The following is a 21,424-nucleotide window of genomic DNA, read 5'->3' as shown; positions in this document are numbered from 1 at the left end:
TTAAGGTGAAGAATTAAGGGTGAAACCATCAGGAACCCTTTAGTCTCCAGCGCCACCATTTTCCAAAGCTGCAACCTACCTGGAGTCTCCAGAAGTGCAAGGTGTCAGGATCTCAGAGACTTCAGTTGGGTAAAGAATCCTAAAAAATGACCCCCACTAGATAAGAATCACAAGCTGAAGTGTTGTAAAATACATCAAGAAGGTTTTTTTATAGGCTTTATGGACAGATAGGTTGAGAATGACTCTTGAAGGACCAGCACCACATCCTCTAGTACCACTGTTTGAAGAATTCATCTTCCAGAATCTGGCAGTACGTTTTGGGAGTTCATTTTTAGTCCATCTCTGCAAAACGGACTTCAGGATGGACTAAAATGAACTCCCAAAACGTACTGCCAGATTCTGTTTTTTTTTCTCTTAGGTTCACCAAGGCTGTATTTATTTGATCAGATATACAGTAAAATTTTGAATTTTATTTAATTGTGAATTACAATTTAACCCTGAAAATGGCAAGACCATAAAGAGAAATCAGAACATTTAATTTATTGCTATTTTCCATCTTCTTAGGACACAGATAATACAATATCCTGATTTTTTTAAACATGACTTTTATTTTTGATTTTAATGTTTGTATCCCCCAGGACACATCGCCTCTTTGGGGACATAAATTCATTGAAAAAAAGAATGCTTGTTTGGCAATGCTTATTACAACATTTTAGCCATTTTTTTTTAAAACATCTCTTCTCTCATAACTTTACACTCATCAGGCTTTTATGGCACATAAATGTAATTCATTGCAAATCAATGATAATTGGGAGATGGACAAATAAATGTTCCCCAAAAGCCTGTGTCATATTTGACATTTACATGAATAAATGTAAAAATAATTTTTAATTTTTAACATAAAAAATTGGTGTATGAATAATCAAGTAAACCCAAGTTGCTCCAGTCCCGTAAATGTTTATCTTACATTTACTTTATTAAAATCATTAAAGATTTATGAGCAAAAAAGACTTTACTGATAAAAAATATATATTTTTACTTGAGACAAAAATGTTTGTATCCCCCAGGATACGTCGCCCATTTTAGGGTAAAAATAACTGTATTCTATTTAGAGATGTTCCGATACCCTTTTTCCCTTCCCGATACTGATTCCGATACCTGGGCTCAGGGTTTTGGCCAATACAGAGTACTGATCTGAAATCTGGGTGTGTATCTCTACACAGCTGTATATACTTTTAGCCCTGTATGAATTGCTAGAATTATTTTATGGTGTGCTTCAGACTTATCCCTTAATAAAACATGAACAAAAACATACAGTGAACTACTGTATATATTACAGTATTTTTATTATATGACGTGCATTTGACAGTAATATTATTTATTTTTCTTAAGTGAAAAAGAACTTCAAATGCAGCCACAAATCTAACACTGCAAACTGAAAAAGGTATTTTAGTTTTACTATATAACTGTATAAAAAAACAGTGCAACAAATAAATGTAAGAATATAAAAAATTATATATTAATCAGAAAATAATCTCTTTACAACCATGTAGGCATAATTATTATTATTAGTAGAGAATAATTATTATTACATAGAGACGTAGCTAAATCTACTGTAGGCTACAATATTAGCCTAATATATTCTGTCAATTTCTGTCACGTTAAACCAAACTTTTATTTTGACGGGTTGCCGTGAACACCGTTTGATTGTCTGTGTTCATGATATGACAGTTTTCTCAAATGAAACAGTATATTCTCATGAAGCGATGAAGTTATGCGTTCGTGTCCTCATATAGTGACCATAGACTGTAAAAAAGCGGTCATAATAACTAGGTCTTGTTTAAGAAAATGGTATCGGATCGGTATATGGGTTCAAGTACGTGCCGATACCGATGCCAGAAGTTGTTGTGGTATCAGTAATATTTCCGATACTAGTATCGGAATCTGAACAACGCTAATTCTATTGTAATATATTTTAACATGTAATGTATTCCTATGATTGCAAAGATGAATTTTCTGCATAATTATTCCAGTCTCCACATGATGCTTCATAAATCATTCTAACATGATGTGCTGCTTAAGAAATATTTCTTATTATGATCAATGTTGAAACAGTTGTGCTGCTTCATATTTTTGTGGAAACCGAAATAAAAAGCTTTATATAGCCATATATATATTTAAATAGCCATTATAAAGGTAAAAAACACCTCTGGAAATCAATTTAAGTGGGCAAACATCGGCCCTTAATGGAAAAGTGAATTTATTTCACTGTGTGAGAGATTCAAGGGGAGCTGGTTTAGGAGATCAGCCCCTTCTAAAGCTTTAAAAATCCAAAGCGACAGTGTAACAAAGCAAAACGTGTTAAATCTGCTGTTGAACATGTCCTGATGGGGCGTACTGAAGTTCTGCGGCACATTTCTTTAGAGCTCACTAAAAAAAGCTTCTTCATTACCACATCATAGCGAGTCTCAAGCTGATCGAAATACTGTTTTAGTCGTTATATTAGAGGAAAAGAGCAATGAAGTGAAATAATTTGAGCTTTGATTAGATGGGATTCAGAAGATCACGTAATGAATACATAACACCCATATTGCTTTGTTCCTTTCGGCAGCCTTTACTGAAAGCCACAAAGGTTTCGAGTGAGCGAGAAAAAAGGGAGGAAAAAAAATCTAGTCGATTTGATTCAGCTTTATTGAAATGTTATTAGCGCTTTACTGCCTCCTTTGACAGAGCTACAGTTCTGCTCGTTATTTTCGCGTCTCTCACTTGCTTTTTTCATGAAAAGAAATTAAAAAACACCCCCCCGCCACCTCCCCGCAGAGTCTGGGATCACTGACTCACAAGAACAGACAACAATTTTTCGCAATTCCTGTTGATGGGCCATTCAGTAACAAGCGTTTGGTGATGGGAGGAAAACCTCTGATGAAGGAAACCAGTTTGATGGCATCTTGTTCATTAAAAGAGAATAAGCACTGAGGATCTTATTAGCCCTCTATTATATTTTGGCAAGAAGGATATTGGACATTTCAGAGTTTCAGAGAATGGATGTGGCATTAGTGTTCAGTTCAATTTTAGTATCATGTATAAAAAATTTTTGGTCTGAATTAGACTTTCTTTTTATATTTTCTTTTTCATTTTAATTTTAGTTAAAGTTTTGTTTTGTTGTGTCTTTTGTCATTTTTATTTTTTAAATATGCCTATATAGTTTTTATTTATTTATTTACTTTTAGGCCGTTTTCACACCTGAAAGTCCGCACCAAAGTGCGGGCGCACTAAAGAACGTTACATGACATACTTGCATCCTGTCGTCATCATCTATGTGGGCTGCATCTTGACACTGATTGGTTTGTAAACGGACGCGCGTCTGAATGAAGAATGAATGAACAGACGCATATCGTTGCCACTAGTGAACAGTGCGCATTGCTTGACTATTTCTTTTCGTTTCGAGTTGTTTTGTTTAAAAGTGGACATTTCAAGCTTTCTATACACATATTCTCATGTCTGTGAGGCAAGTAGTCTGCTGAGTTTCCGTTTATTTATGAGACTGTGACATGTTCAAGAGCAATGCAAGTGATCGCTCCGACGCCTCCATGTCACGATTGTTGTCTGCTATAGCCTATTTACTTCTTATTTATTAAATCCCGGCAATTGGCTGATGAAACATTGATTAAAATTAAGATAAAATTCATACAAAACGAAATTCACTTTAAAAGAAAGGCTTTCTACAAAACAAAACTTAATGTGGTCAAAATCTTCTGACAAATTGCACATCTTTACACTTTTCATAATTAAAATAGCCTAGATGAAATTTAAAAATAACATTATAATATTTAAACATTAACAGGAACTTCCTGTAAATGGTCGGAAAGTCCGAACCATACAGAAAATGCTTTCACACTAGAAACGAACCAAACCTTTGTTCAGTTTGGTCCGGACAGTGGTCCGTGGGAGGTTTCACACCTGTAATTTTGATTAGGATCAAAAGTCTGAAAATCCGGACCAAACAAGGTAGGTGTGAAAGGGCTCTTAGTTATTTCAGTACTTCAACTAAGGGTGTTTTCACACCTGAAAGTCCGCACAAAGGTCAGAACCAAAGTTCATGTTTTGATACATTTTATACATTCGGTTAGTTTTGGTTTGGTTTCACATTGCAATTATGCAAGCACACTAAATAACTTTACTTGAGTCCTGTCTTCATCATCTATGTGGGCTGCATCTTGACACTGATCTGTTCGTAAACGGAACAGATGCATATTGTTGCCACTATACTGTTGTTATTATTATGGCATTACTACCTGCAGCACCAACTATACTCGAGGCTAGATCAAATTCGCCAATTGAATGTCCTTGTGCGAACATTTCTATCGTCGCCGGCAGGAAAGGAGGAGAAGACTGCAAGCAATCCTGCGAGCCCTGGCACCTCCATTTGGGGAGAGACCAAGGTGAGTGGCAATTTGTTTCCATACAGTTGTTTAGGCTACACGGGAACCACCGGAACTTCCTGTAAATGGTCTGAAAGTCCGAACCATACAGAAAATGCTTTCACACTAGCAACGAACCAAACCTTTGTTGAGTTTGATCCGGACCGAGACTACCTCTTTTCGTCTGACCAAATTTCGCCTGTTTGGCCCGAACCGTGGTTTTGAGGTTTCACACCTTTAATTTTTATTCGGATCAAACTGAAAAGTCAGAAAATACGGACCAAACAAGGTAGGTGTGAAAGGGCCCTTAAACTAAACGAATATGAGAAATTGTGACCGTCACACTTTAGTTTAGGGTCCAGTTCTCACTATAAACTAACTATTAAAGGGTTAGTTCACCCAAAAATAAAAATTATGTCATTAAAGGGTTACTTTAGTGATTTAGAATTAAGCTTTGTATTTAAACTGGGTCATTTATGTAGTAGAAATGTGAAATTATTTTTGAATTTGGTGCCTTCTAGACTGAGAAAAGACAGAAAATGTATTTTTGTCTCATGTGGATGAAAGACAACAACTCCCAGAATGCACTTGCTTCGCTGCCCTACGAGGCCACTCCATACACCATCGTTTTGATCTTCATAGTAATACAATCCTTTTGATCAGAATAAACACTACAATTAAAAACTGAACGTGTCTTTTCAATAAAAAACACTCACTTTACTCTGCATTGCACCGTTATGATTGTCCGTGCGGCCGTCTGTGTCTTACATTCTGTGAGTGAGATCCCTCCGCTATGGGCGGGTTGATAACATGTGGAACAGCTCCATCTAGTGGCTGTAGTCTTTAGCCTCTGGCCAAAAAATCCTCTGATGACGCAAAATGACAATATTTGTGTCATCGGAGGATTTTTTCCAGAAATAAAATGCATAATTCTCTCATCTCAGGGGGATATGAGGGAGGAAAGTACCATAATTTGAATATACTACCGGGTTTCTACTGATACAAAGCCTAATGCTAAATCACTGAAGTTACCCTTTAATTACTCACCCTCATATCATTCCATATCCGTAAGACCTTCGTTCATCTTCGGAACACATTAAGATATTTTTGATGAAATCCGAGAGCTCTCTGACCCCTCCATAGACAGCAATTTAATGAACACTTTCAAGGTCCAGAAAGGTAGTAAAGACATTGTTAAAATAGTCCCTGTAACTCCAGTGGTTTAACCTTAATTTAATGATGCGACGAGAATACTTTTTGAGCGCAAAACTCAAACAAAATGACGATTTTATTCAAAATTTTCTTCTAGGAATATGGTCAGGCAGAATAAGGCATTAATAAGTAGTTTATAAGTACTAATAAACAGTCAATATCCTAGTAATATGCATGCTAATAAGCAACTAGTTAATAGTGAGAATTGGACCCTAAACTAAAGTTACCATTTTGAAATAGCTATAATAAAATAAGTTTAAGATTTTCTAAATTTATTTTATTTTATTTCATTGAATGCTCAGTTAGTTTTTCATTTTAGTTTATTTCATTTGAATTATTTTAGTACTTTAACTTAAAATAAATGAAAATGAGAAATGATGCCTGGCAATTAGTTGAATTAGTTTTTTTTTTTTATATTTTATTTTAGTTAAAGCAGCACTAGGTAGGTTTTGCTCTCGGGCTCCCCCTACAGTTGGGAAACAGTATTGTCCTCTACTACTGTCGTAAACTCTGTCATTCTACATCAGGGGATGCATCGCACGTGCATTTATTGACATGACAACCATGATAGCCCTGAACACTGCAGGAGTTCACATGCAGGTGTTCTGCTTGCGTCGCGTGTGAAATGTCTTCATCCCAGGTAACGTTACAGTGGCATATGTTTCAGCATGTCATATGAATATAATTTCATGGGTTTTATTTTTTTCAAACGCCAAATGATCGCGATGCTCACGTTTACAAGCCAGCTTCATTATAGTAGCCTAGTCTATTGGTTCCCGTTTTACAGAATCTATATGATACTTCAATTCAATGTTTGAGTGGTAGGTAATAACCATATATCGTCAATATTATAATATCAAGCTACCATAGATGAATCTGCAAATTTGAAAAATCGATTTGCATTATAGCTTGAGGCAAGACAAATAAACCAATATCAAAGACATGTTAGGTATCCTAAAATATGATTTTGTACGTCTTACGTATTTACTTGCAAGAATGTAGCCCCTCCTCCTTCAGCTCACGCCAACGAGCAAACGCTGGCCCAATGTTGATCCTCGTCCTGCCTTTAATCCGATCACTTTCTCGTTTCCTCTTTTTGCTTTCCTCCGACAAAACCTTTGCTTTCTTATTTTTCTGTGCTGCTTCGGCCATGACTATAACATTCGGCAAACAAATGATAGTTGGGCTCGCACGTCCGAATTTAAGGAAGTGGGGGTGGTGGTGGAAGTGAAGTATATGCCGTAAAGCAGTCGAATTTTGTAGTTATTTTTTTTCTCGGGTTACTACCCGAAACCCGAAGTTTAAAAGTACGATTAAAAACGATACAGACCCCGTCAGGCTATGGCAGAGGTGTCATTCAACCTATTGTAAGTCGATGTATCATCACAAGAGTCTTGAAAATATATTATAAAGGTTGAAAAGTTATCTAGTGCTGCTTTAATGTTCAGGGATTTTTTATTATGGCTTTAGTTTTAGTTAACTATAATAACCCAGTTAACATTACATATAACCACCCCATAATAATGTGAGCGTACCGTTTCTGCCGTGTTGTTTGAGAGTGTTGGCTGACAGGTGGATGGCGTTCCCTTGTCCTCCTGTCTGTGGGAACTTCAGATCGGGCAGATTTCCATCTGTGCTCATCCTCGCCACCTCCAGCTCTGAACAAAGACACACATGACAGTGTAATGAAAGTGAATGAGGGCTGAGGAAAGAAACAACAATGTATTTAATACAAGTGGTCCATCCCACTTGTGTGCTATTTTCCAAGTCTTTTGAAGTCATACAATGGCTTTGTGTGATGAATAGGTCAAAATGTAAATTACTGAAAATCTTGACATTCACTCACAATCTCTATTGGGAGTTTAAAAGAAATGTAGCAGTTTTTAAATAAATTAATGAAATGTGGTCATTTTAAATTAATATATTAAATGTGTGTTTTTTTTTTTATCGGAATGAACCCGCGAACACCCAAATTCAAATATATTGGCATTAAAATATGCCAACTTTCCATTATTCGTTTCAGGCTTTTAACAATATTTAAAATAAATCTATCTATAAATGTGTGTATGTGTTTATAGGAGATTTCTTGGTAAAAAATACGTTCTCCATGCACCCACGGTTCGGTACGCACTTGCACTGCGGTTCATCTCAAATCAGACAATGCATCTATAATATGGTTTGTTGAAAATAACAACGTGTAAAACAGACAAACAGAGTTCGGCTGATGTATGTTTATGTCGATGGATACATATTCTGGCTTCCAAATACATTACAACAGCGATGATCAAAAAGCGTGGACAAAACAGTCACTCTTGTAAGCGAGTGACGTCTGCTTGAACGTGACGTCATCACCCGGGTGTTGATAGCGCGAAAGCGCAGGTGAGACCTGGACAGCACATGTTGATAACTGTGTTTAAACTAAACTAATCTGAGACTTGCCAATTTAAGCATTCAAGCACAAGACGCAAAAGAGAACTTGTGAGCACTGAGATAAGATTTGTGTGTGTGTGTGTGCACTCTTTCTAAAATCACACAAAAAATATGTCAACATGCCCGTCTTGGCGAGTATCCTAGCAAACACAGTAGGTTATGTCTTAAGTAAAATGTAAACAGTCGAGAAAGACGTGTGTTCATGTGTAACAGTATGTACTGAAGCCTATTCCTGCTGTCTGTGTTTTTAATGTTAATCAAACAACAAATGACAAAGAAATCACTCACTGCTCTTGACTGAATAGCTTTTGTAACTTCAATAATGATTCATCTTTATTTAATTTATATACAGTGAAGATTATATTTTTGCAATGTTGTTATTTTATATTTGATTACTTCATTCAGTTTCTGTATCTGAAAACTACTGTTAGATACATGAAAAACCTGAAAAGCACTGTTTATTTTATAAGCATCTTTGCTCTATTGTATGTACTTTTGTTTGTTGCTTGTAGTTTGATTATATGTTCTTATTTTCTTTATTTTTTTTGACAGTTGAATATAGCTAATAACTAATTTCCCTGAACATAGCACATACCGAAATGTGACGATTCTAGTCAGAATATGAGTCTGATCCTGCTCCATTAGGCTGTGATTATAGGGCGAAAATGCCTCTGCACTCAATTGGATAGACCTACAACCAATCAGAGCTACGGAGTAAGTGACGTATGTTGAGCGACGCATAGCTGTCAACAGAACTCAACTGCACGCACGCTGGAAGAAGTAGAAGAAGAAGATGAGTGTAAACAATCTTTGTCGGTATTGTAAAAAGAATTTAAGGATACACGGAGGACTTACCAACACGATCATCATTTTTGAGAGAAATAGTAAAGGTGAATGCATATACAAACAAGTTCTCCGTTTAGTAAACGAATTCAACGCAAGGGATCTTTGGTGACGTGAATGATTATGTTACTGTTGATCATCTATCCATCATCGTATATAAAGCCCGTCCTGACAATTTGATTGGTCCGAACAGCTCTGGTTCGAGCACAGTTGCTCCACAACGGATCAAGTCCAGACCGAACTTCCCGAGCTCAAATGTTGTGGGCGGGGCTAAGTTCGGCTGGCATCCAAAAAACACAAAAAAAAAAACAAGAACGAGCAGTAATCTAAGGCCCTGTCAACACAGAGACGCGTTTAAGCTATATACGTACATTTTTTGCAAATTTCATCAATATTTTGCGTCATTTTATTACTGTATTTGCATTATTGTAAGGGTAGGTTTAGGGTTGGGGTAGGCGTTAATAAAACACAATCTGGTAAGTAGCAAATTTATTTATTGTTATTTTATTGTGAGATTTTGCCTCACTTCCTACCATTGCTGTACCCCTTCTAGCCACAACTCTTCTTCTCCGTTTTTAGTGTATTTCTGTGGCAGAATTACAGCGCCACATACTGGCCTGACATGTATCTACATCGTTTGAGTCATTTTCAGTGCTCTCGTGTGTACGCAGAAATTTCTTGAAACAAGGGGAAAAAAATTTGATTGGATAGGGAAAGCTCTGGCTTTGTGTGGATGAGGCCTGAGACAAATTAATCCAGATATTTTAATCAAATCTGCAAATTCCTTTGAAGAATCAATTTAGCTAGACATGAATGATCACTATTATCATCTCGCTTAATATACAATTTATTGATATCCAGCAGTTGACAATACAGTGTTAATTATTTAATTATTTTGCATCTTTTTTTAAAAAGCTTGATGCTGATGATTATATGGACAAGCATGAGCGGGAAATTCTCCTATTGTGGTCCATAAAAAAGAAGGGTATACTACATTAGAACAACACCAGGGTGAGTAAATTATGACTTAACTTTAATTTCAGGGTTAACTATCCCTTTAAAATGAAACGATGCATGACATCAAGCTTGCGTAGACACGTTTGCGTCACAAACTTGCGTAGAATCGGCAGTTAAAAAAAGGTTCAAATGGAGAATGCAACTCTTGCAGTGCCGTTTGCACAAATCAAAGCATCATGTGCTGTTTGAGATTTCAACTCTGATTCAGCACAGCTTTCTAAACAAAGCATGAATACACTGACTCGCTGCATCACCACCAGGCCTGATTTTGCAGCAGCATTTTTGGGCATTCATAAACATCCTTTCACAGAACCTGAAAAGAAGCCGGCCGCAAAATCCCAGAGCATACACACAAACACTTATCGCACCAATATTAACATTAAAAATCCCAACGGAGACGTGGATTCTGCTGAGGGGTGGCGCGAGCCCGCTTACCACCGCTGCAGGTATTTGCCGCCAACAGGACAAAAGAGAGCGATAAAGAGCTGTGGGCAGAAAGAGTCGACTAATGCATGCCGGAAATACTTTTTCATTCTTCTACCGTCGCTGTGAAAAGCTTAAGACTGCAAACAGCGGGCTGAGAGGCTGTTGTGCCTCAAGAGAAATCAAAAGCCGGTTTAAATAACATGTTAATCACCCAAAATCTGCTCACCAGATTATGAGTGTGAGCACAGACACTCCAACAAACAAACACACTCTCCATCAAAAAGGAAAATCTAAATAAAATGGCACACTGTTTTTTAAAGCGCATTATATTAAACCGAAAGAGGAGGATAACAACCACTTCAGGGTAAGTTGGCAAAAGACGAGCATCCATTCTCACACACAAACAGGCTTTTATTTCCCTGAACAACTGTGTCATCAACACTATCATCAGATGGCAACGCCGCTAATCTTCTCCCGATTCTCCACATGGCGCGACGCTGGCGCTCTGTGTCGTCTTAAAGGGATAGTTCGCTCAAAAATGAAAATGCTGTCATCGTTCTAACCCTCATGTCATTTATGAGATGCAGACATCGAAATGCATTAGTTTACAAGTCATGCACTATGATAAAAGTGTTTTCAGGTCATAACAGATTATTCAACAATGAACCACACGAAAATAAACCTTTATTTATCAATAATCTTCACCTGTAGGCTAACCACAAGTTGTTTTACTGCCACTTCATTAAAAATCTAAAATTACTCAGACACCAGATATAAGGGACATTATAGTTAATTTGCATAAGTGAGGATAGCAAAATAAAGTAAACTGTGACATATTAAAAATTCAGACACTTTGACCTGACCATGTTTTGCGTAAGTGTTTTTTCCTGTCTATTGCTAATGTGACTTTTTACACCACAGAGTGAACAAAATTAAGCATTGCTTGGTAATTTGTTGACCTAAATTGGTATTATCTAATTGTGTACTTAAATTTAACAGCTGATTGGTTGATTAATCCATTACATACCTTTCTATCAAAGTTATCTGACATTATCAAAATGAATTTGTTCTGACACAGTTTAACTCATGATTTATTACCATTGTCTTAACTATAGCGTATAAATTGTGATAATGTGAGAACATTTTGGAGTTAAGTTTTGGAGGCACATTTGTCCAGCGAGCCTGGTTTGCAAACACCTTTAGATACATTGTGCCAGGTTTACTGTCAAACATTATTGTTTTTTGCGTTTCTGATGAATAAATCTTACATTTCAGTATATCCCTCACACAACATTCTACTGAATGTCTTCAGAAGGCTTGGAAAAGAGTGCAAAACTTGCATAGACGACACATTGGAGAATTTATGAATTGATGTTCTTAGGAGCTTGACTGTGCACTTGTTTAAAGATCTAAATAAAACAAAGATTACTGGAATATGTTTTACAAGAGAATACAACTGCAGCCTTTCTACTTCCAAATTCAATGTATTTCTTGCTGTTTTGTTTGTAATTCTTTGTAAATTATTTGACTTTTTTCAATGTATGGAAAACCGCATCTCCTTGTGTGTTCCACCTCAGAAACAACATAATATGGGTTTGAAGTGACATGAGAGTGTGTAAAAGACTGAATTTTCAATTTCGGGCCATCTAATTCTTTAACTGAAGGCTGCTTTTCAGCTCTACGGAGCCAGTGACGGACTCTGCGGCCCCGAGGGCCAAACAAACCTTATAACGCCGCAAACTAACCCCATCAAACAGGGCCTGAAGGTCTGCTAAAGGTGTCACAGCCCGCAGATTAATCGCCGTGCAGCACAAAGGATATAAAATAACCCTCGTAAAAAGTTTGTCGGGAGAGACTCTCTCCCCCAGCAGAGCCAAGCTCCGGATCCCTTAATATCAGGATAAATCGCATGCCAGACACGATAAATTCTGTTTTATTAATTCCCAAAATGCGACCATTTCCACAGAGAGGCGGCAGACCTAAATTCTGGAGTTTCCATGGCAGCCAGATTGCCTTAAATCCCTGTCTTTAGGAAGGGGAGATACATCCGCTTTTATCCCAGAGGAATATACGCACACGCACAACATCATGATCTGGGGAATGCTGACATTCACACTGTGATATTCACAAACAGATGCAGGCGGCACAGAAAAACGTGGGCGTCCTCAAAACGTCTCGTCCGATTCCTCCCCGGGCTGAGAAACGCATCGTAAACGACACTAAATTATCACTCGTGGCATATGCTCACTCAGCCTTTCATTTAAAAATGCTTAATTATGCCTTCCAGTAAAGAAAATAAAACGATTTATAAACATAAAGTAGTCAAATCCATCTGCTAATGGTGTATTCAGAGAGTGGCATGAGGTTATCTCTGAGAAAAACAGGTTTATCAGTGTGTATCAGGGCTGACGGGGTCCATGGACACAGCTGATAGCTGGGCTGCGCTGATTTCTGGCACTGGCAACCTCGATCACAATCAAAAACAGACGCTCTGACACGTTCCATGCATAAGGCCCGCTTTGGTGTCACATTACTTTTTTTTTTAACGCATTAGAGGTACAAATCCCATGATTTTTGTTGCAACACCCTGTAAAAGACCATTTCAAAGACAAGAAACAATCTAATTTCACTTTTGGTTACTGCATTCAAAGCTCAATCATTCAAACCTGTTACAGGGTTGACAATAATGACAACATTATCAAGGAAATGTTTTTCCCACTTATACTTTATGAGAAAATATAAATGTCAAAATGATCAAGCAAATATATTTTCTGCAATTTAAATATCACTGACAAAATAATCAAGATTTTCTTTCTCTGCAATCTATGAGAAACAAATAACAAAATGATCGAGCACATGTTTTTTTCTGTAATTTATGAGAGATATAAATGACAACATTATCAAGGAAAATGTTTCCCCCCTATAATTTAAGAAAAATATAAATGTCAAAATGATCAAGCAAATATATTTTCTGCAATTTATAAGAAGTATATCTGACAAAATAATCAAGATTTTCTTTCTCTGTAATTGATGAGAAACAAATAACAAAATGACCGAGCACATGTTTTTCTGTAATTTATGAGATATAAATGACAAAATGTTCAAGCAAATATTTTTCTGTAATTTATGAGAAATATAAATGACAAAATTATCAAGGAAAATGTTTTTTCCCCTATAATTTATGAAAAATATAAACGTCAAAATGATCAAGCAAATATATTTTCTGCAATTTAAAAGAAATATCACTGACAAAAAAAAAATCAAGATTTTCTTTCTCTGTAATTTATGAGAAACAAATAACAAAATGATCAAGCACATGTTTTTTCTGTAATTTATGAGAGATATAAAAGACAAAATGTTCAAGCTAATATTTTTCTGTAAATTATGAGATATAAATGACAAAATGTTCAAGCTCATATTTTTCAGTAATTTATGAGAAATATAAATGACAACATTTGCAAGGAAAACGTTTTTTCCCCCCTATAATTTATGAGAAACAAATAACAAAATGTTCAAGCACATACGTTTCTCAGTAAATTATGAGAGATATAATTGACAAAAGCAAATATTTTGCTGTAATTCATAAGAAATGACAAAAATAATCAAGCAAATATGTTTTTCTTCAGTAAATTATGAGAAATATAAATGACGGATTGATCAAGCAATTTTTTAATGTAATATATATGTAAAAACAAGCGCTTATAATCTTTCGTTTGACCTACTGCTGTTGACAATTAACATGTTCTGAAGGTTAAAATAAAGAAAAAAAAAACAGTTTAAGACCTTTCTTTGTACCTTTCTCTTTAAAAGTGCCACCAACGGACCACAAAACATCCTCGCTCCAACAGAATAATAAAAGAGATGCCATTTCGTATGTATGATTATGGTATTCTAGAGATACAGAATGCTGAATTAACATTGCTGTAGCTCAAACAGCAAAGCATGACGTTATCAATGGCAAGGTCATGTGTTGGATTGAATGCATGAACTTATAAAATGCAAACCTTGAATGCACTGTATAGAATCATCTGCCAAATGCATAAATGACTTACGGATGTTTTCTGTGTTTTCTTGCACAACGTCAGTTTTGAGCAGGTTGTCTGCGAGCACAAAAGCGCCCTGCTCTACGGTGTCCAGCAGCATGGTGGCGGCCCGGAGCTGTTCGCCGGTCGAGAGGTTCATCCACGCCGCCCGCGCCTGCGGCTGCAGCAGGTTGTTCACTGTTTCCACCATTGCCTGCAGAAACAAAACAACATTAACAGTCAGATGCAGCTAGCATATTGTTAAACCTGTCAAAATCCTAAAAGATACTGACACAATTAACATTTAGAAAGCTATTTTGCTTGCTAATCAGCATTATTCGGCTAGCCAATGAAATGTGGGGGTAACACATTACTATTAACGCGAGTTACATAATCAGATTATTTAGTGAAGTAATGCATTAAAGGGATAGTTCACCCCAAAATGAAAATTCTGTCATCATTTACTCACCCTCACGTTGTTCCAAACTTGTATGAGTTTCTTTTTTCTGCTGAACACAAAAGAAGATATTTTGAACAATGTTTGTAACCCAGCAGATAGAGCAACCACTTACTACCATAGTAGGGGAAAAAAATACTATGGTAGTCAATGGTTGCTCTATCTGCTTTGTTACAAACATTCTTCAAAATATCTTCTTTCGTGTTCAGCAGAAAAAAGAAACTCATACAGGTTTGGAACAATGTGAAGGTGAGTAAATGATGACAGAATTTTCATTTTTGGGTGAACTATCCCTTTAAGTTCAAATAAGTAACACAATTGACTTTTTTCCCCACATTTATGGACTGACAGCTCTCTTGTCCCCATGTTGAGAGAAATTGGAAGTAAATGCAGAGGCATTGTGTGCACTGTGTAAACATGATGCTTATTGTAGTTCTAGGATGGGTTCGTTCCACTCCAAATTTTGATGCCCTTCACTCGCTAACTTCCCTCCGTCTCGTGGACTCGGATGTGTGTCATTGCTTTCACTGCACGAGTGCCCACTACTGCGGAACTTATGCATAGGGTTGAAATTAAATGCACTAAGCCCTTGGAATATATATGTATATATATATATATATATATATATATATATATATATATATATATATATATATATATATATATATATATATATATATATATATATATATATATATATATATATATATATATATATATATATATATATATATATACATTTTTTTTTAATAGATAACTTTTTTTTATCGTGGTTAATCGCACCTTTGTTGTCGCACTTATCGGGAAATTAAGCATACGCCATTTATATCATTAAACACATTCATTTTGTTATAATTTGCTATATCCAAAGTACACAATCAGATTGAAGGGTGATTCTCACAAAACTGTATTTTCTGCAAGCTTCAAGGATCATTGGGGACTCCAAAATGACACCAAATAACCAAATATAAGTCCATATACTTGTATTATATAATACATTTGTACACACCTAAGCACCCATGAAAAAAAACATTACATAAAAAACTTTACTGAATTCACAGTGTATAGTATGTCTACAGCGCAACAACAAGATTGCTTTCATTTTAGACGTCAAGCTGAGATACCGAACAGAATCACACAGAGTCGCCAAAACAACTCCTAAATCAACCACTTTGACTGAATAAACCTACGATTACTAATCACAACAACGTACATATGACAAATCAAACATTATCCTTCCTGAGTGTGTGTGAAAACAACGCAAATGTACTGTGAGTCTGTACATGAATGCAGCGTGAGATCAGTGATTGAGAGCGTGCACATACACGTTTTGTTGGATCACTGAACACTTTCCCAGAGTTTAACGGCTTTAAATGGCCTAATCACAAACAGAGAAGCAGAATCAGGTTAAAGAGTTAGAATGGACATTTCCCCAGGGTTACAGGTGCTGTAGATGCTCAGTGTGATTGTGATAAACTCACGACTTCTAACATCATCTCAATGCGTGACGAAAATTACGTTAATGGCGCAGCTTCCCGTACTTCTGTAATTTATTTGCGTTAATTGCGTTAAATTATTTGAACGTGTTAAAGACTTTAAATTAATTAAATATGCATTTATGTATTTAATCTCACTTTATTAACCAGTGTCTTTGCTGCTGACCTTCGATGGTCCAATTCTATACACCATACTAATAAGCAAAAAGGACTTTAGATAAACATAACATTTGTGTGTTATTTTTGTTTCAATTGCTGAAGTAACCTGTGTCCAAATCTTCTTCAATCCAGAATGGCAGCATAGCTAAAAAGCTTTGTTTGAGCTGCGCCCTCTACTGTTCAGAAGTAAATTTGCATTTCCTTTAACCTCAGGCGTATTCATTTCACTTTTGGAGTGGAAGTGCCTTTACATTTTGTAAAAATATTACTTTTTTGTTTAAAAAAAGAAGCAAGTCCAGCCCAGATGAGAAAAAGTAAAGCAACAGAGATGCCGACAGGAAACTGAGAGCCGCTGACAGTCAACAGATTACAGTACATCACTACAGACCTGACAGACAATGATTCAACATGTTCAGATGGCGAAAACGAGAGCTGACCTATGCAGACAGACGCCGACAAGGAGAACATACTGCTCCAACAAAACCTGACAAAGTGTCTGTTGCTGTGAAACTTTTACAGACCCAACAGATTACAGACCAGCTGTACATATGCATCTGCACATACACTGTACATATACATCTACATTGTTTATGCAGAGGAACCTCACAACTTGAGCTAAAATGCAGCTTTTCCAACTCTTTTCCTGTATATAATAACATACACTATATTGCCAAAAGTTTTGGGACGCCTGCCTTTACATGCACATGAATTTTAATGACATCCCATTCTTAATCCGTAGGGTTTAATAAGGAATTGGCTTAGGAGTGTGTTTATGGGATTCTTCTAGAAGCGCATTTATGAGGTCAGGCACTAATGTTGGACAGGAAGGCCTGGTTGGCAGTATCCGCTCAAATTTATCCCAAAGGTGTTCTATCTATAGATTAATTTATAGATACATTTATAGATGAATCGTAAACTGATTTCACACACAAATCATGTGGTGCACATGCACTATTAGTGAATGACTGGATGGTACAAAACACACACACACACACACACAAACACACAGTCATTTAGCACCTGCCTCTGGCTTTCTGCAATCCCGCATATCAAGTTGTTGAAATCAGTAACCAATCCGACACTTCAGCAACTGCTGCCTGTGAGTTTCGCAAGAAGTGGACGCTCTACAGAGAAACAGCTCTACGCTAAAAGCTACAAATTCGGATGAGAGGACGGCACTACAGCTGTGGCTGATCATTCAATCTTTTAATAATGTTTAACCTCAATCATCAAAACCTCATCACTCGACTTAACACCACTACCGCCAATTAAACATTTAAAATGCTACAGGCGGAAAATGCAACCCGGAATGCTAATAAGGCAAAGCCTAAACATGTGCAGCGAATGATCTAATAATGGCTGGGACAATTCAGTTTTTCCAAAATTACTGAAATCCATTGAAGGCGAAAGATAGAAAAGATGAAACAGAAGCCGGGGTTCAGGGAACCAGCCGCTCTCACTCGCATCTTTTACGGCAAACTTTCAAGAGATGCTGATTTGCGCTCACTTCAAAGAAGCTCCATGGCCAAGGCTAAAAGTCGACATCTGTGGAATTTTCAAGACGTTTCATTTTCAATGTGCTCGAGTGAACAGATAAGACAAAGCTCCTTATGGGAGGAGAGGTCCGGTATAATGCGGTATACCGCACAAGGACAGCGTGAACCCTCTGGCTTCCAGGGCTTTTGATCAATGGAGTATGAAAGAGAATATTCTGATGCAGAGAAGATAAACTTACAGGCAGAGCAGAAGGTAAATCGAGGCTTTTGTACGGGAACTGAGTGTGCGTATGTGTGTTTATGTAATCAAGACATCAATGTCACACTCCAGAGTGTCAACACTCACACAAACCAGTGTTCATGCTGAAAGAATATGTCACCCAAACATGACAATAGTCATTTTCTCACCCCAAATCTGAATCGTCTTTCTAAGATTTGAAAAAAAAAATGTATGCTTACGTTTAATGCATCATTCAATGAAAATGTTGTGCTATACTGCAGCTCTCAAATTCTTTAACATGATTAAACATGCCTTGTTGCAAGGGATGCTCAAAACGGTTCATTTTCCCGACCGACAACCGCAGCTCATTATCCGTTAACTGATAAGATTATAATATTGAATTGGCATTAAATAAATATACAATTGAAGAGTGTCTGTGACCCGTTAAAAAGACACTTTTTTCCACGGGTTTATTTTACTGTGCAAACTGCAGCATACAGAACAGATCAACAACAACATCAGAACCTGGATTCACATTGTCAAATGTTCACACACCTGCAGCGTTTCTGACAATAGAGAAAAACTGAATAAAATATAAATAAAAAGCATAAAATAAATAGGCCTACACTAAATATTTTTCACTTAAATAATTAACAAATTAAGATGAAGCTTTTTGTTTGAAGCGTTTGAAGAACCGGAATAGTTTTTCCCCCCGTCAAACTAAGTTTTTTTCATCATATAAAAATAGCAGGCCTACCTCAATCCACACCTTGACTGGTTTTCATTTTTTTTTTTTAAAGTAGCATGTCTAAGTGGTGCAGGGGCGCGGGAAGTGGGGGTGCTGCAAAGGATTTCAAAGGATTGCAAATGCAATGAAAATTTTTGTTCATTTTATTCATTTTTAAAATTCTATAATTTATTTGTAATAAACATTTTATGCATCAGTGCCGCCGCTCCCATTACGAGCATCACGCGCTGCGCATAGGGCACCAAGTGCTCAGGGGGGCACCACAAGAAAATGTTCTCTACCCCCCGTTTAAACCGTTTATCTGATAGTATTAATCAGTTAAAATTCTTACTATCGGTTAACGGTTAAACGGTCAATATGAGCATCCCTACTTGTTGCAATAGGTGGCCAAAAAAACGTGAGAACCAATTAGTGTTGTCAGAAATACCAAAATTTCAGTAGTCGGTACCAATTCAAACCCACCACCTTTAACAGTATTTTACTGTACGGGTGCAACCTTTGTACTGGTCTCATTACACTCTTTAAAGGCCCACTGAAGTGCCTTGAAATGCGCAGCATTATTCAGTGTGTTGACGTCATTTCCCCTGAAACCGCTCCAGCTGTTAGCAGCTCCTCCTCTTTTTTAAAACAGCCAATAGCGTTTCCTTAATATCAGTTTGACTAGAGCCTTTCTGTTTGGTAAAGCCAGTTTCCTCCTAATCTCTAACCGTTTCTCATCATAATCGCCTCCATATCGCTTTGAAATACAGCATTCCGTAATCTTGATTATTACGCAGGAATGAGAGTATAGTTCCTAGCCATATCGGCCTAGAAAATCGCAACTTTTAATTTTCCGTCGGTCTTAGTACACGATGTAACTACAGAAGAGTCAAGTTTTAAATAGGAAAAATATCGAAACTCTTTGATCATTTTTTTGAGCGAGATGCTAACGTTCAAATCAGATTCAATGATCTATGCTAAGCTATGCTAAAAGTGCTACCGCCATCCTGAATGGATTCGAAAACGGTAAAACTCAACTGTTTTAACTCTAAGGGAGATGGAAACCGCAATTTTTTGTAACCGTATCCCAGAGTGGATAAATCTGAAAACGACATGGTGTACATGGTGTGTTCAGCCAATCCATATATTCTGTGAACGGTAGTGTCACCATCCCACGTCTCGCACATGCTCCAAGTCTTCTTCTACATTTTTTAGAGTATTTCTGTGGCAGAATTGCAGCGCCACATCCTGGTCTGGCATGTGCACTACATCGTTTTGATGACGTTCCATGAGACTGCTTCAGCACTGGCTACACGATCGAGTCCCGAGATGGGCGTGGCACAGCGGGTCCCTCCGTGTCCAAGTGACGCCGAGATGCCGCCAAACCCTCACTCCGTGGTCGGACCCTTCATTTCTACGGGCAGGAGTGCCTCTAGAACAAGTGTCCAGGCATCATGTTGTCTCCACGGATGCCTCACCCACGGGTTGGGGTGCCACGTACAACGGGCTTGCAGTATCGGGTCTGTGGACGGGGCCCCAACTGCAATGGCATATCAATTGCCTAGAGTTGCTGGCAGTTCGTCTTGCTCTCAGCCGCCTCAAAGGGTCGCTCAAAGACTAGCACGTTCTGGTCCGGACGGACAGCACGACGGCCGTTGCGTACATCAACAAACAAGGTGGTCTACGCTCCCGCCGTTTGTCCCAACTCGCCCGCCATCTCCTCCTGTGGAGTCAGAAGCATCTGAGGTCCCTTCGTGCTATTCACATTCCGGGCCTGCTCAATCGTGCGGCCGACGAGCTGTCACGGTTGCCAGTGCTCCCCGGAGAGTGGCGACTCCACCCCCAGGTGGTCCAGCTGATTTGGAGTCGCTTTGGGGCCGCACAGATCGATCTGTTTGCCGCCCACGACACGACCCACTGCCAGTTGTTTTATTCCCTGTCCGAGGGGACCCTCGGCACGGATGCGCTGGCACACAGCTGGCCCCGGGCTCTGCGCAAATATGCGTTTCCCCCAGTGAGCCTTCTTGCACAGACACTGTGCATGGTCAGGGAGGATGAGGAGCAACTCCTCTTGGTAGCTCCGTACTGGCCCAACAGGACGTGGTTCCCGGAACTAGTGCTCCTCGCGACAGCACCTCCTTGGCCCATTCCTCTGAGGCAGGACCTCCTGTCTCAGAGACGGGGCACCCTATGGCACCCGCGTCCAGACCTCTGGAAACTCCATGTCTGGTCCCTGGACGGGACGCGGAGGTTCTAGGTGACCTACCGCAAGCGGTAGTCGACACCATCGCTTCCACCAGAGCCCCCTCTACGAGACGGCTATATGCGTTGAAGTGGAACCTGTTCGTCGACTGGTGCTCTTCTCGCCGAGAAGACCCCCGGAAGTGTTCGATCGGATCTGTGCTATCTTTCCTTCAAGACGGGTTGGAGCGAAGGCTGTCTCCCTCCACCCTCAAGGTATATGTTGCCGCTATCGCCGTAAGCCATGACCTCATTAA

General features: G+C 38.1%; 1 protein-coding gene and 1 long non-coding RNA gene across 2 annotated transcripts in view; both read right to left on the bottom strand.

Annotated features, from left to right (window-relative positions):
• LOC307122625 overlaps positions 1 to 21,424 on the bottom strand; it is a 505,212-nt gene that overhangs the window by 194,839 nt on the left and 288,949 nt on the right. The window lies entirely within an intron of this gene.
• LOC307122623 (adhesion G protein-coupled receptor L3) overlaps positions 1 to 21,424 on the bottom strand; it is a 307,023-nt gene that overhangs the window by 54,881 nt on the left and 230,718 nt on the right. The window contains exons 9-10 of the mRNA XM_079810734.1: positions 14,402 to 14,585; positions 7,169 to 7,291 (exon numbers count right to left, since the gene is read on the bottom strand). Of these exons, the coding sequence (XP_079666860.1) occupies positions 7,169 to 7,291; positions 14,402 to 14,585 (307 nt within the window). The remainder of the gene's footprint in view (positions 1 to 7,168; positions 7,292 to 14,401; positions 14,586 to 21,424) is intronic.

Source organism: Gobio gobio (assembly GCF_949357685.1).
Source record: "Gobio gobio genome assembly, chromosome: 2".
In the NCBI taxonomy this organism is placed as follows: Eukaryota; Metazoa; Chordata; class Actinopteri; order Cypriniformes; family Gobionidae; genus Gobio; species Gobio gobio.
The sequence above is the reverse complement of the archived record's forward strand: the minus strand, read 5'-3'. Positions and strand labels throughout refer to the sequence as shown.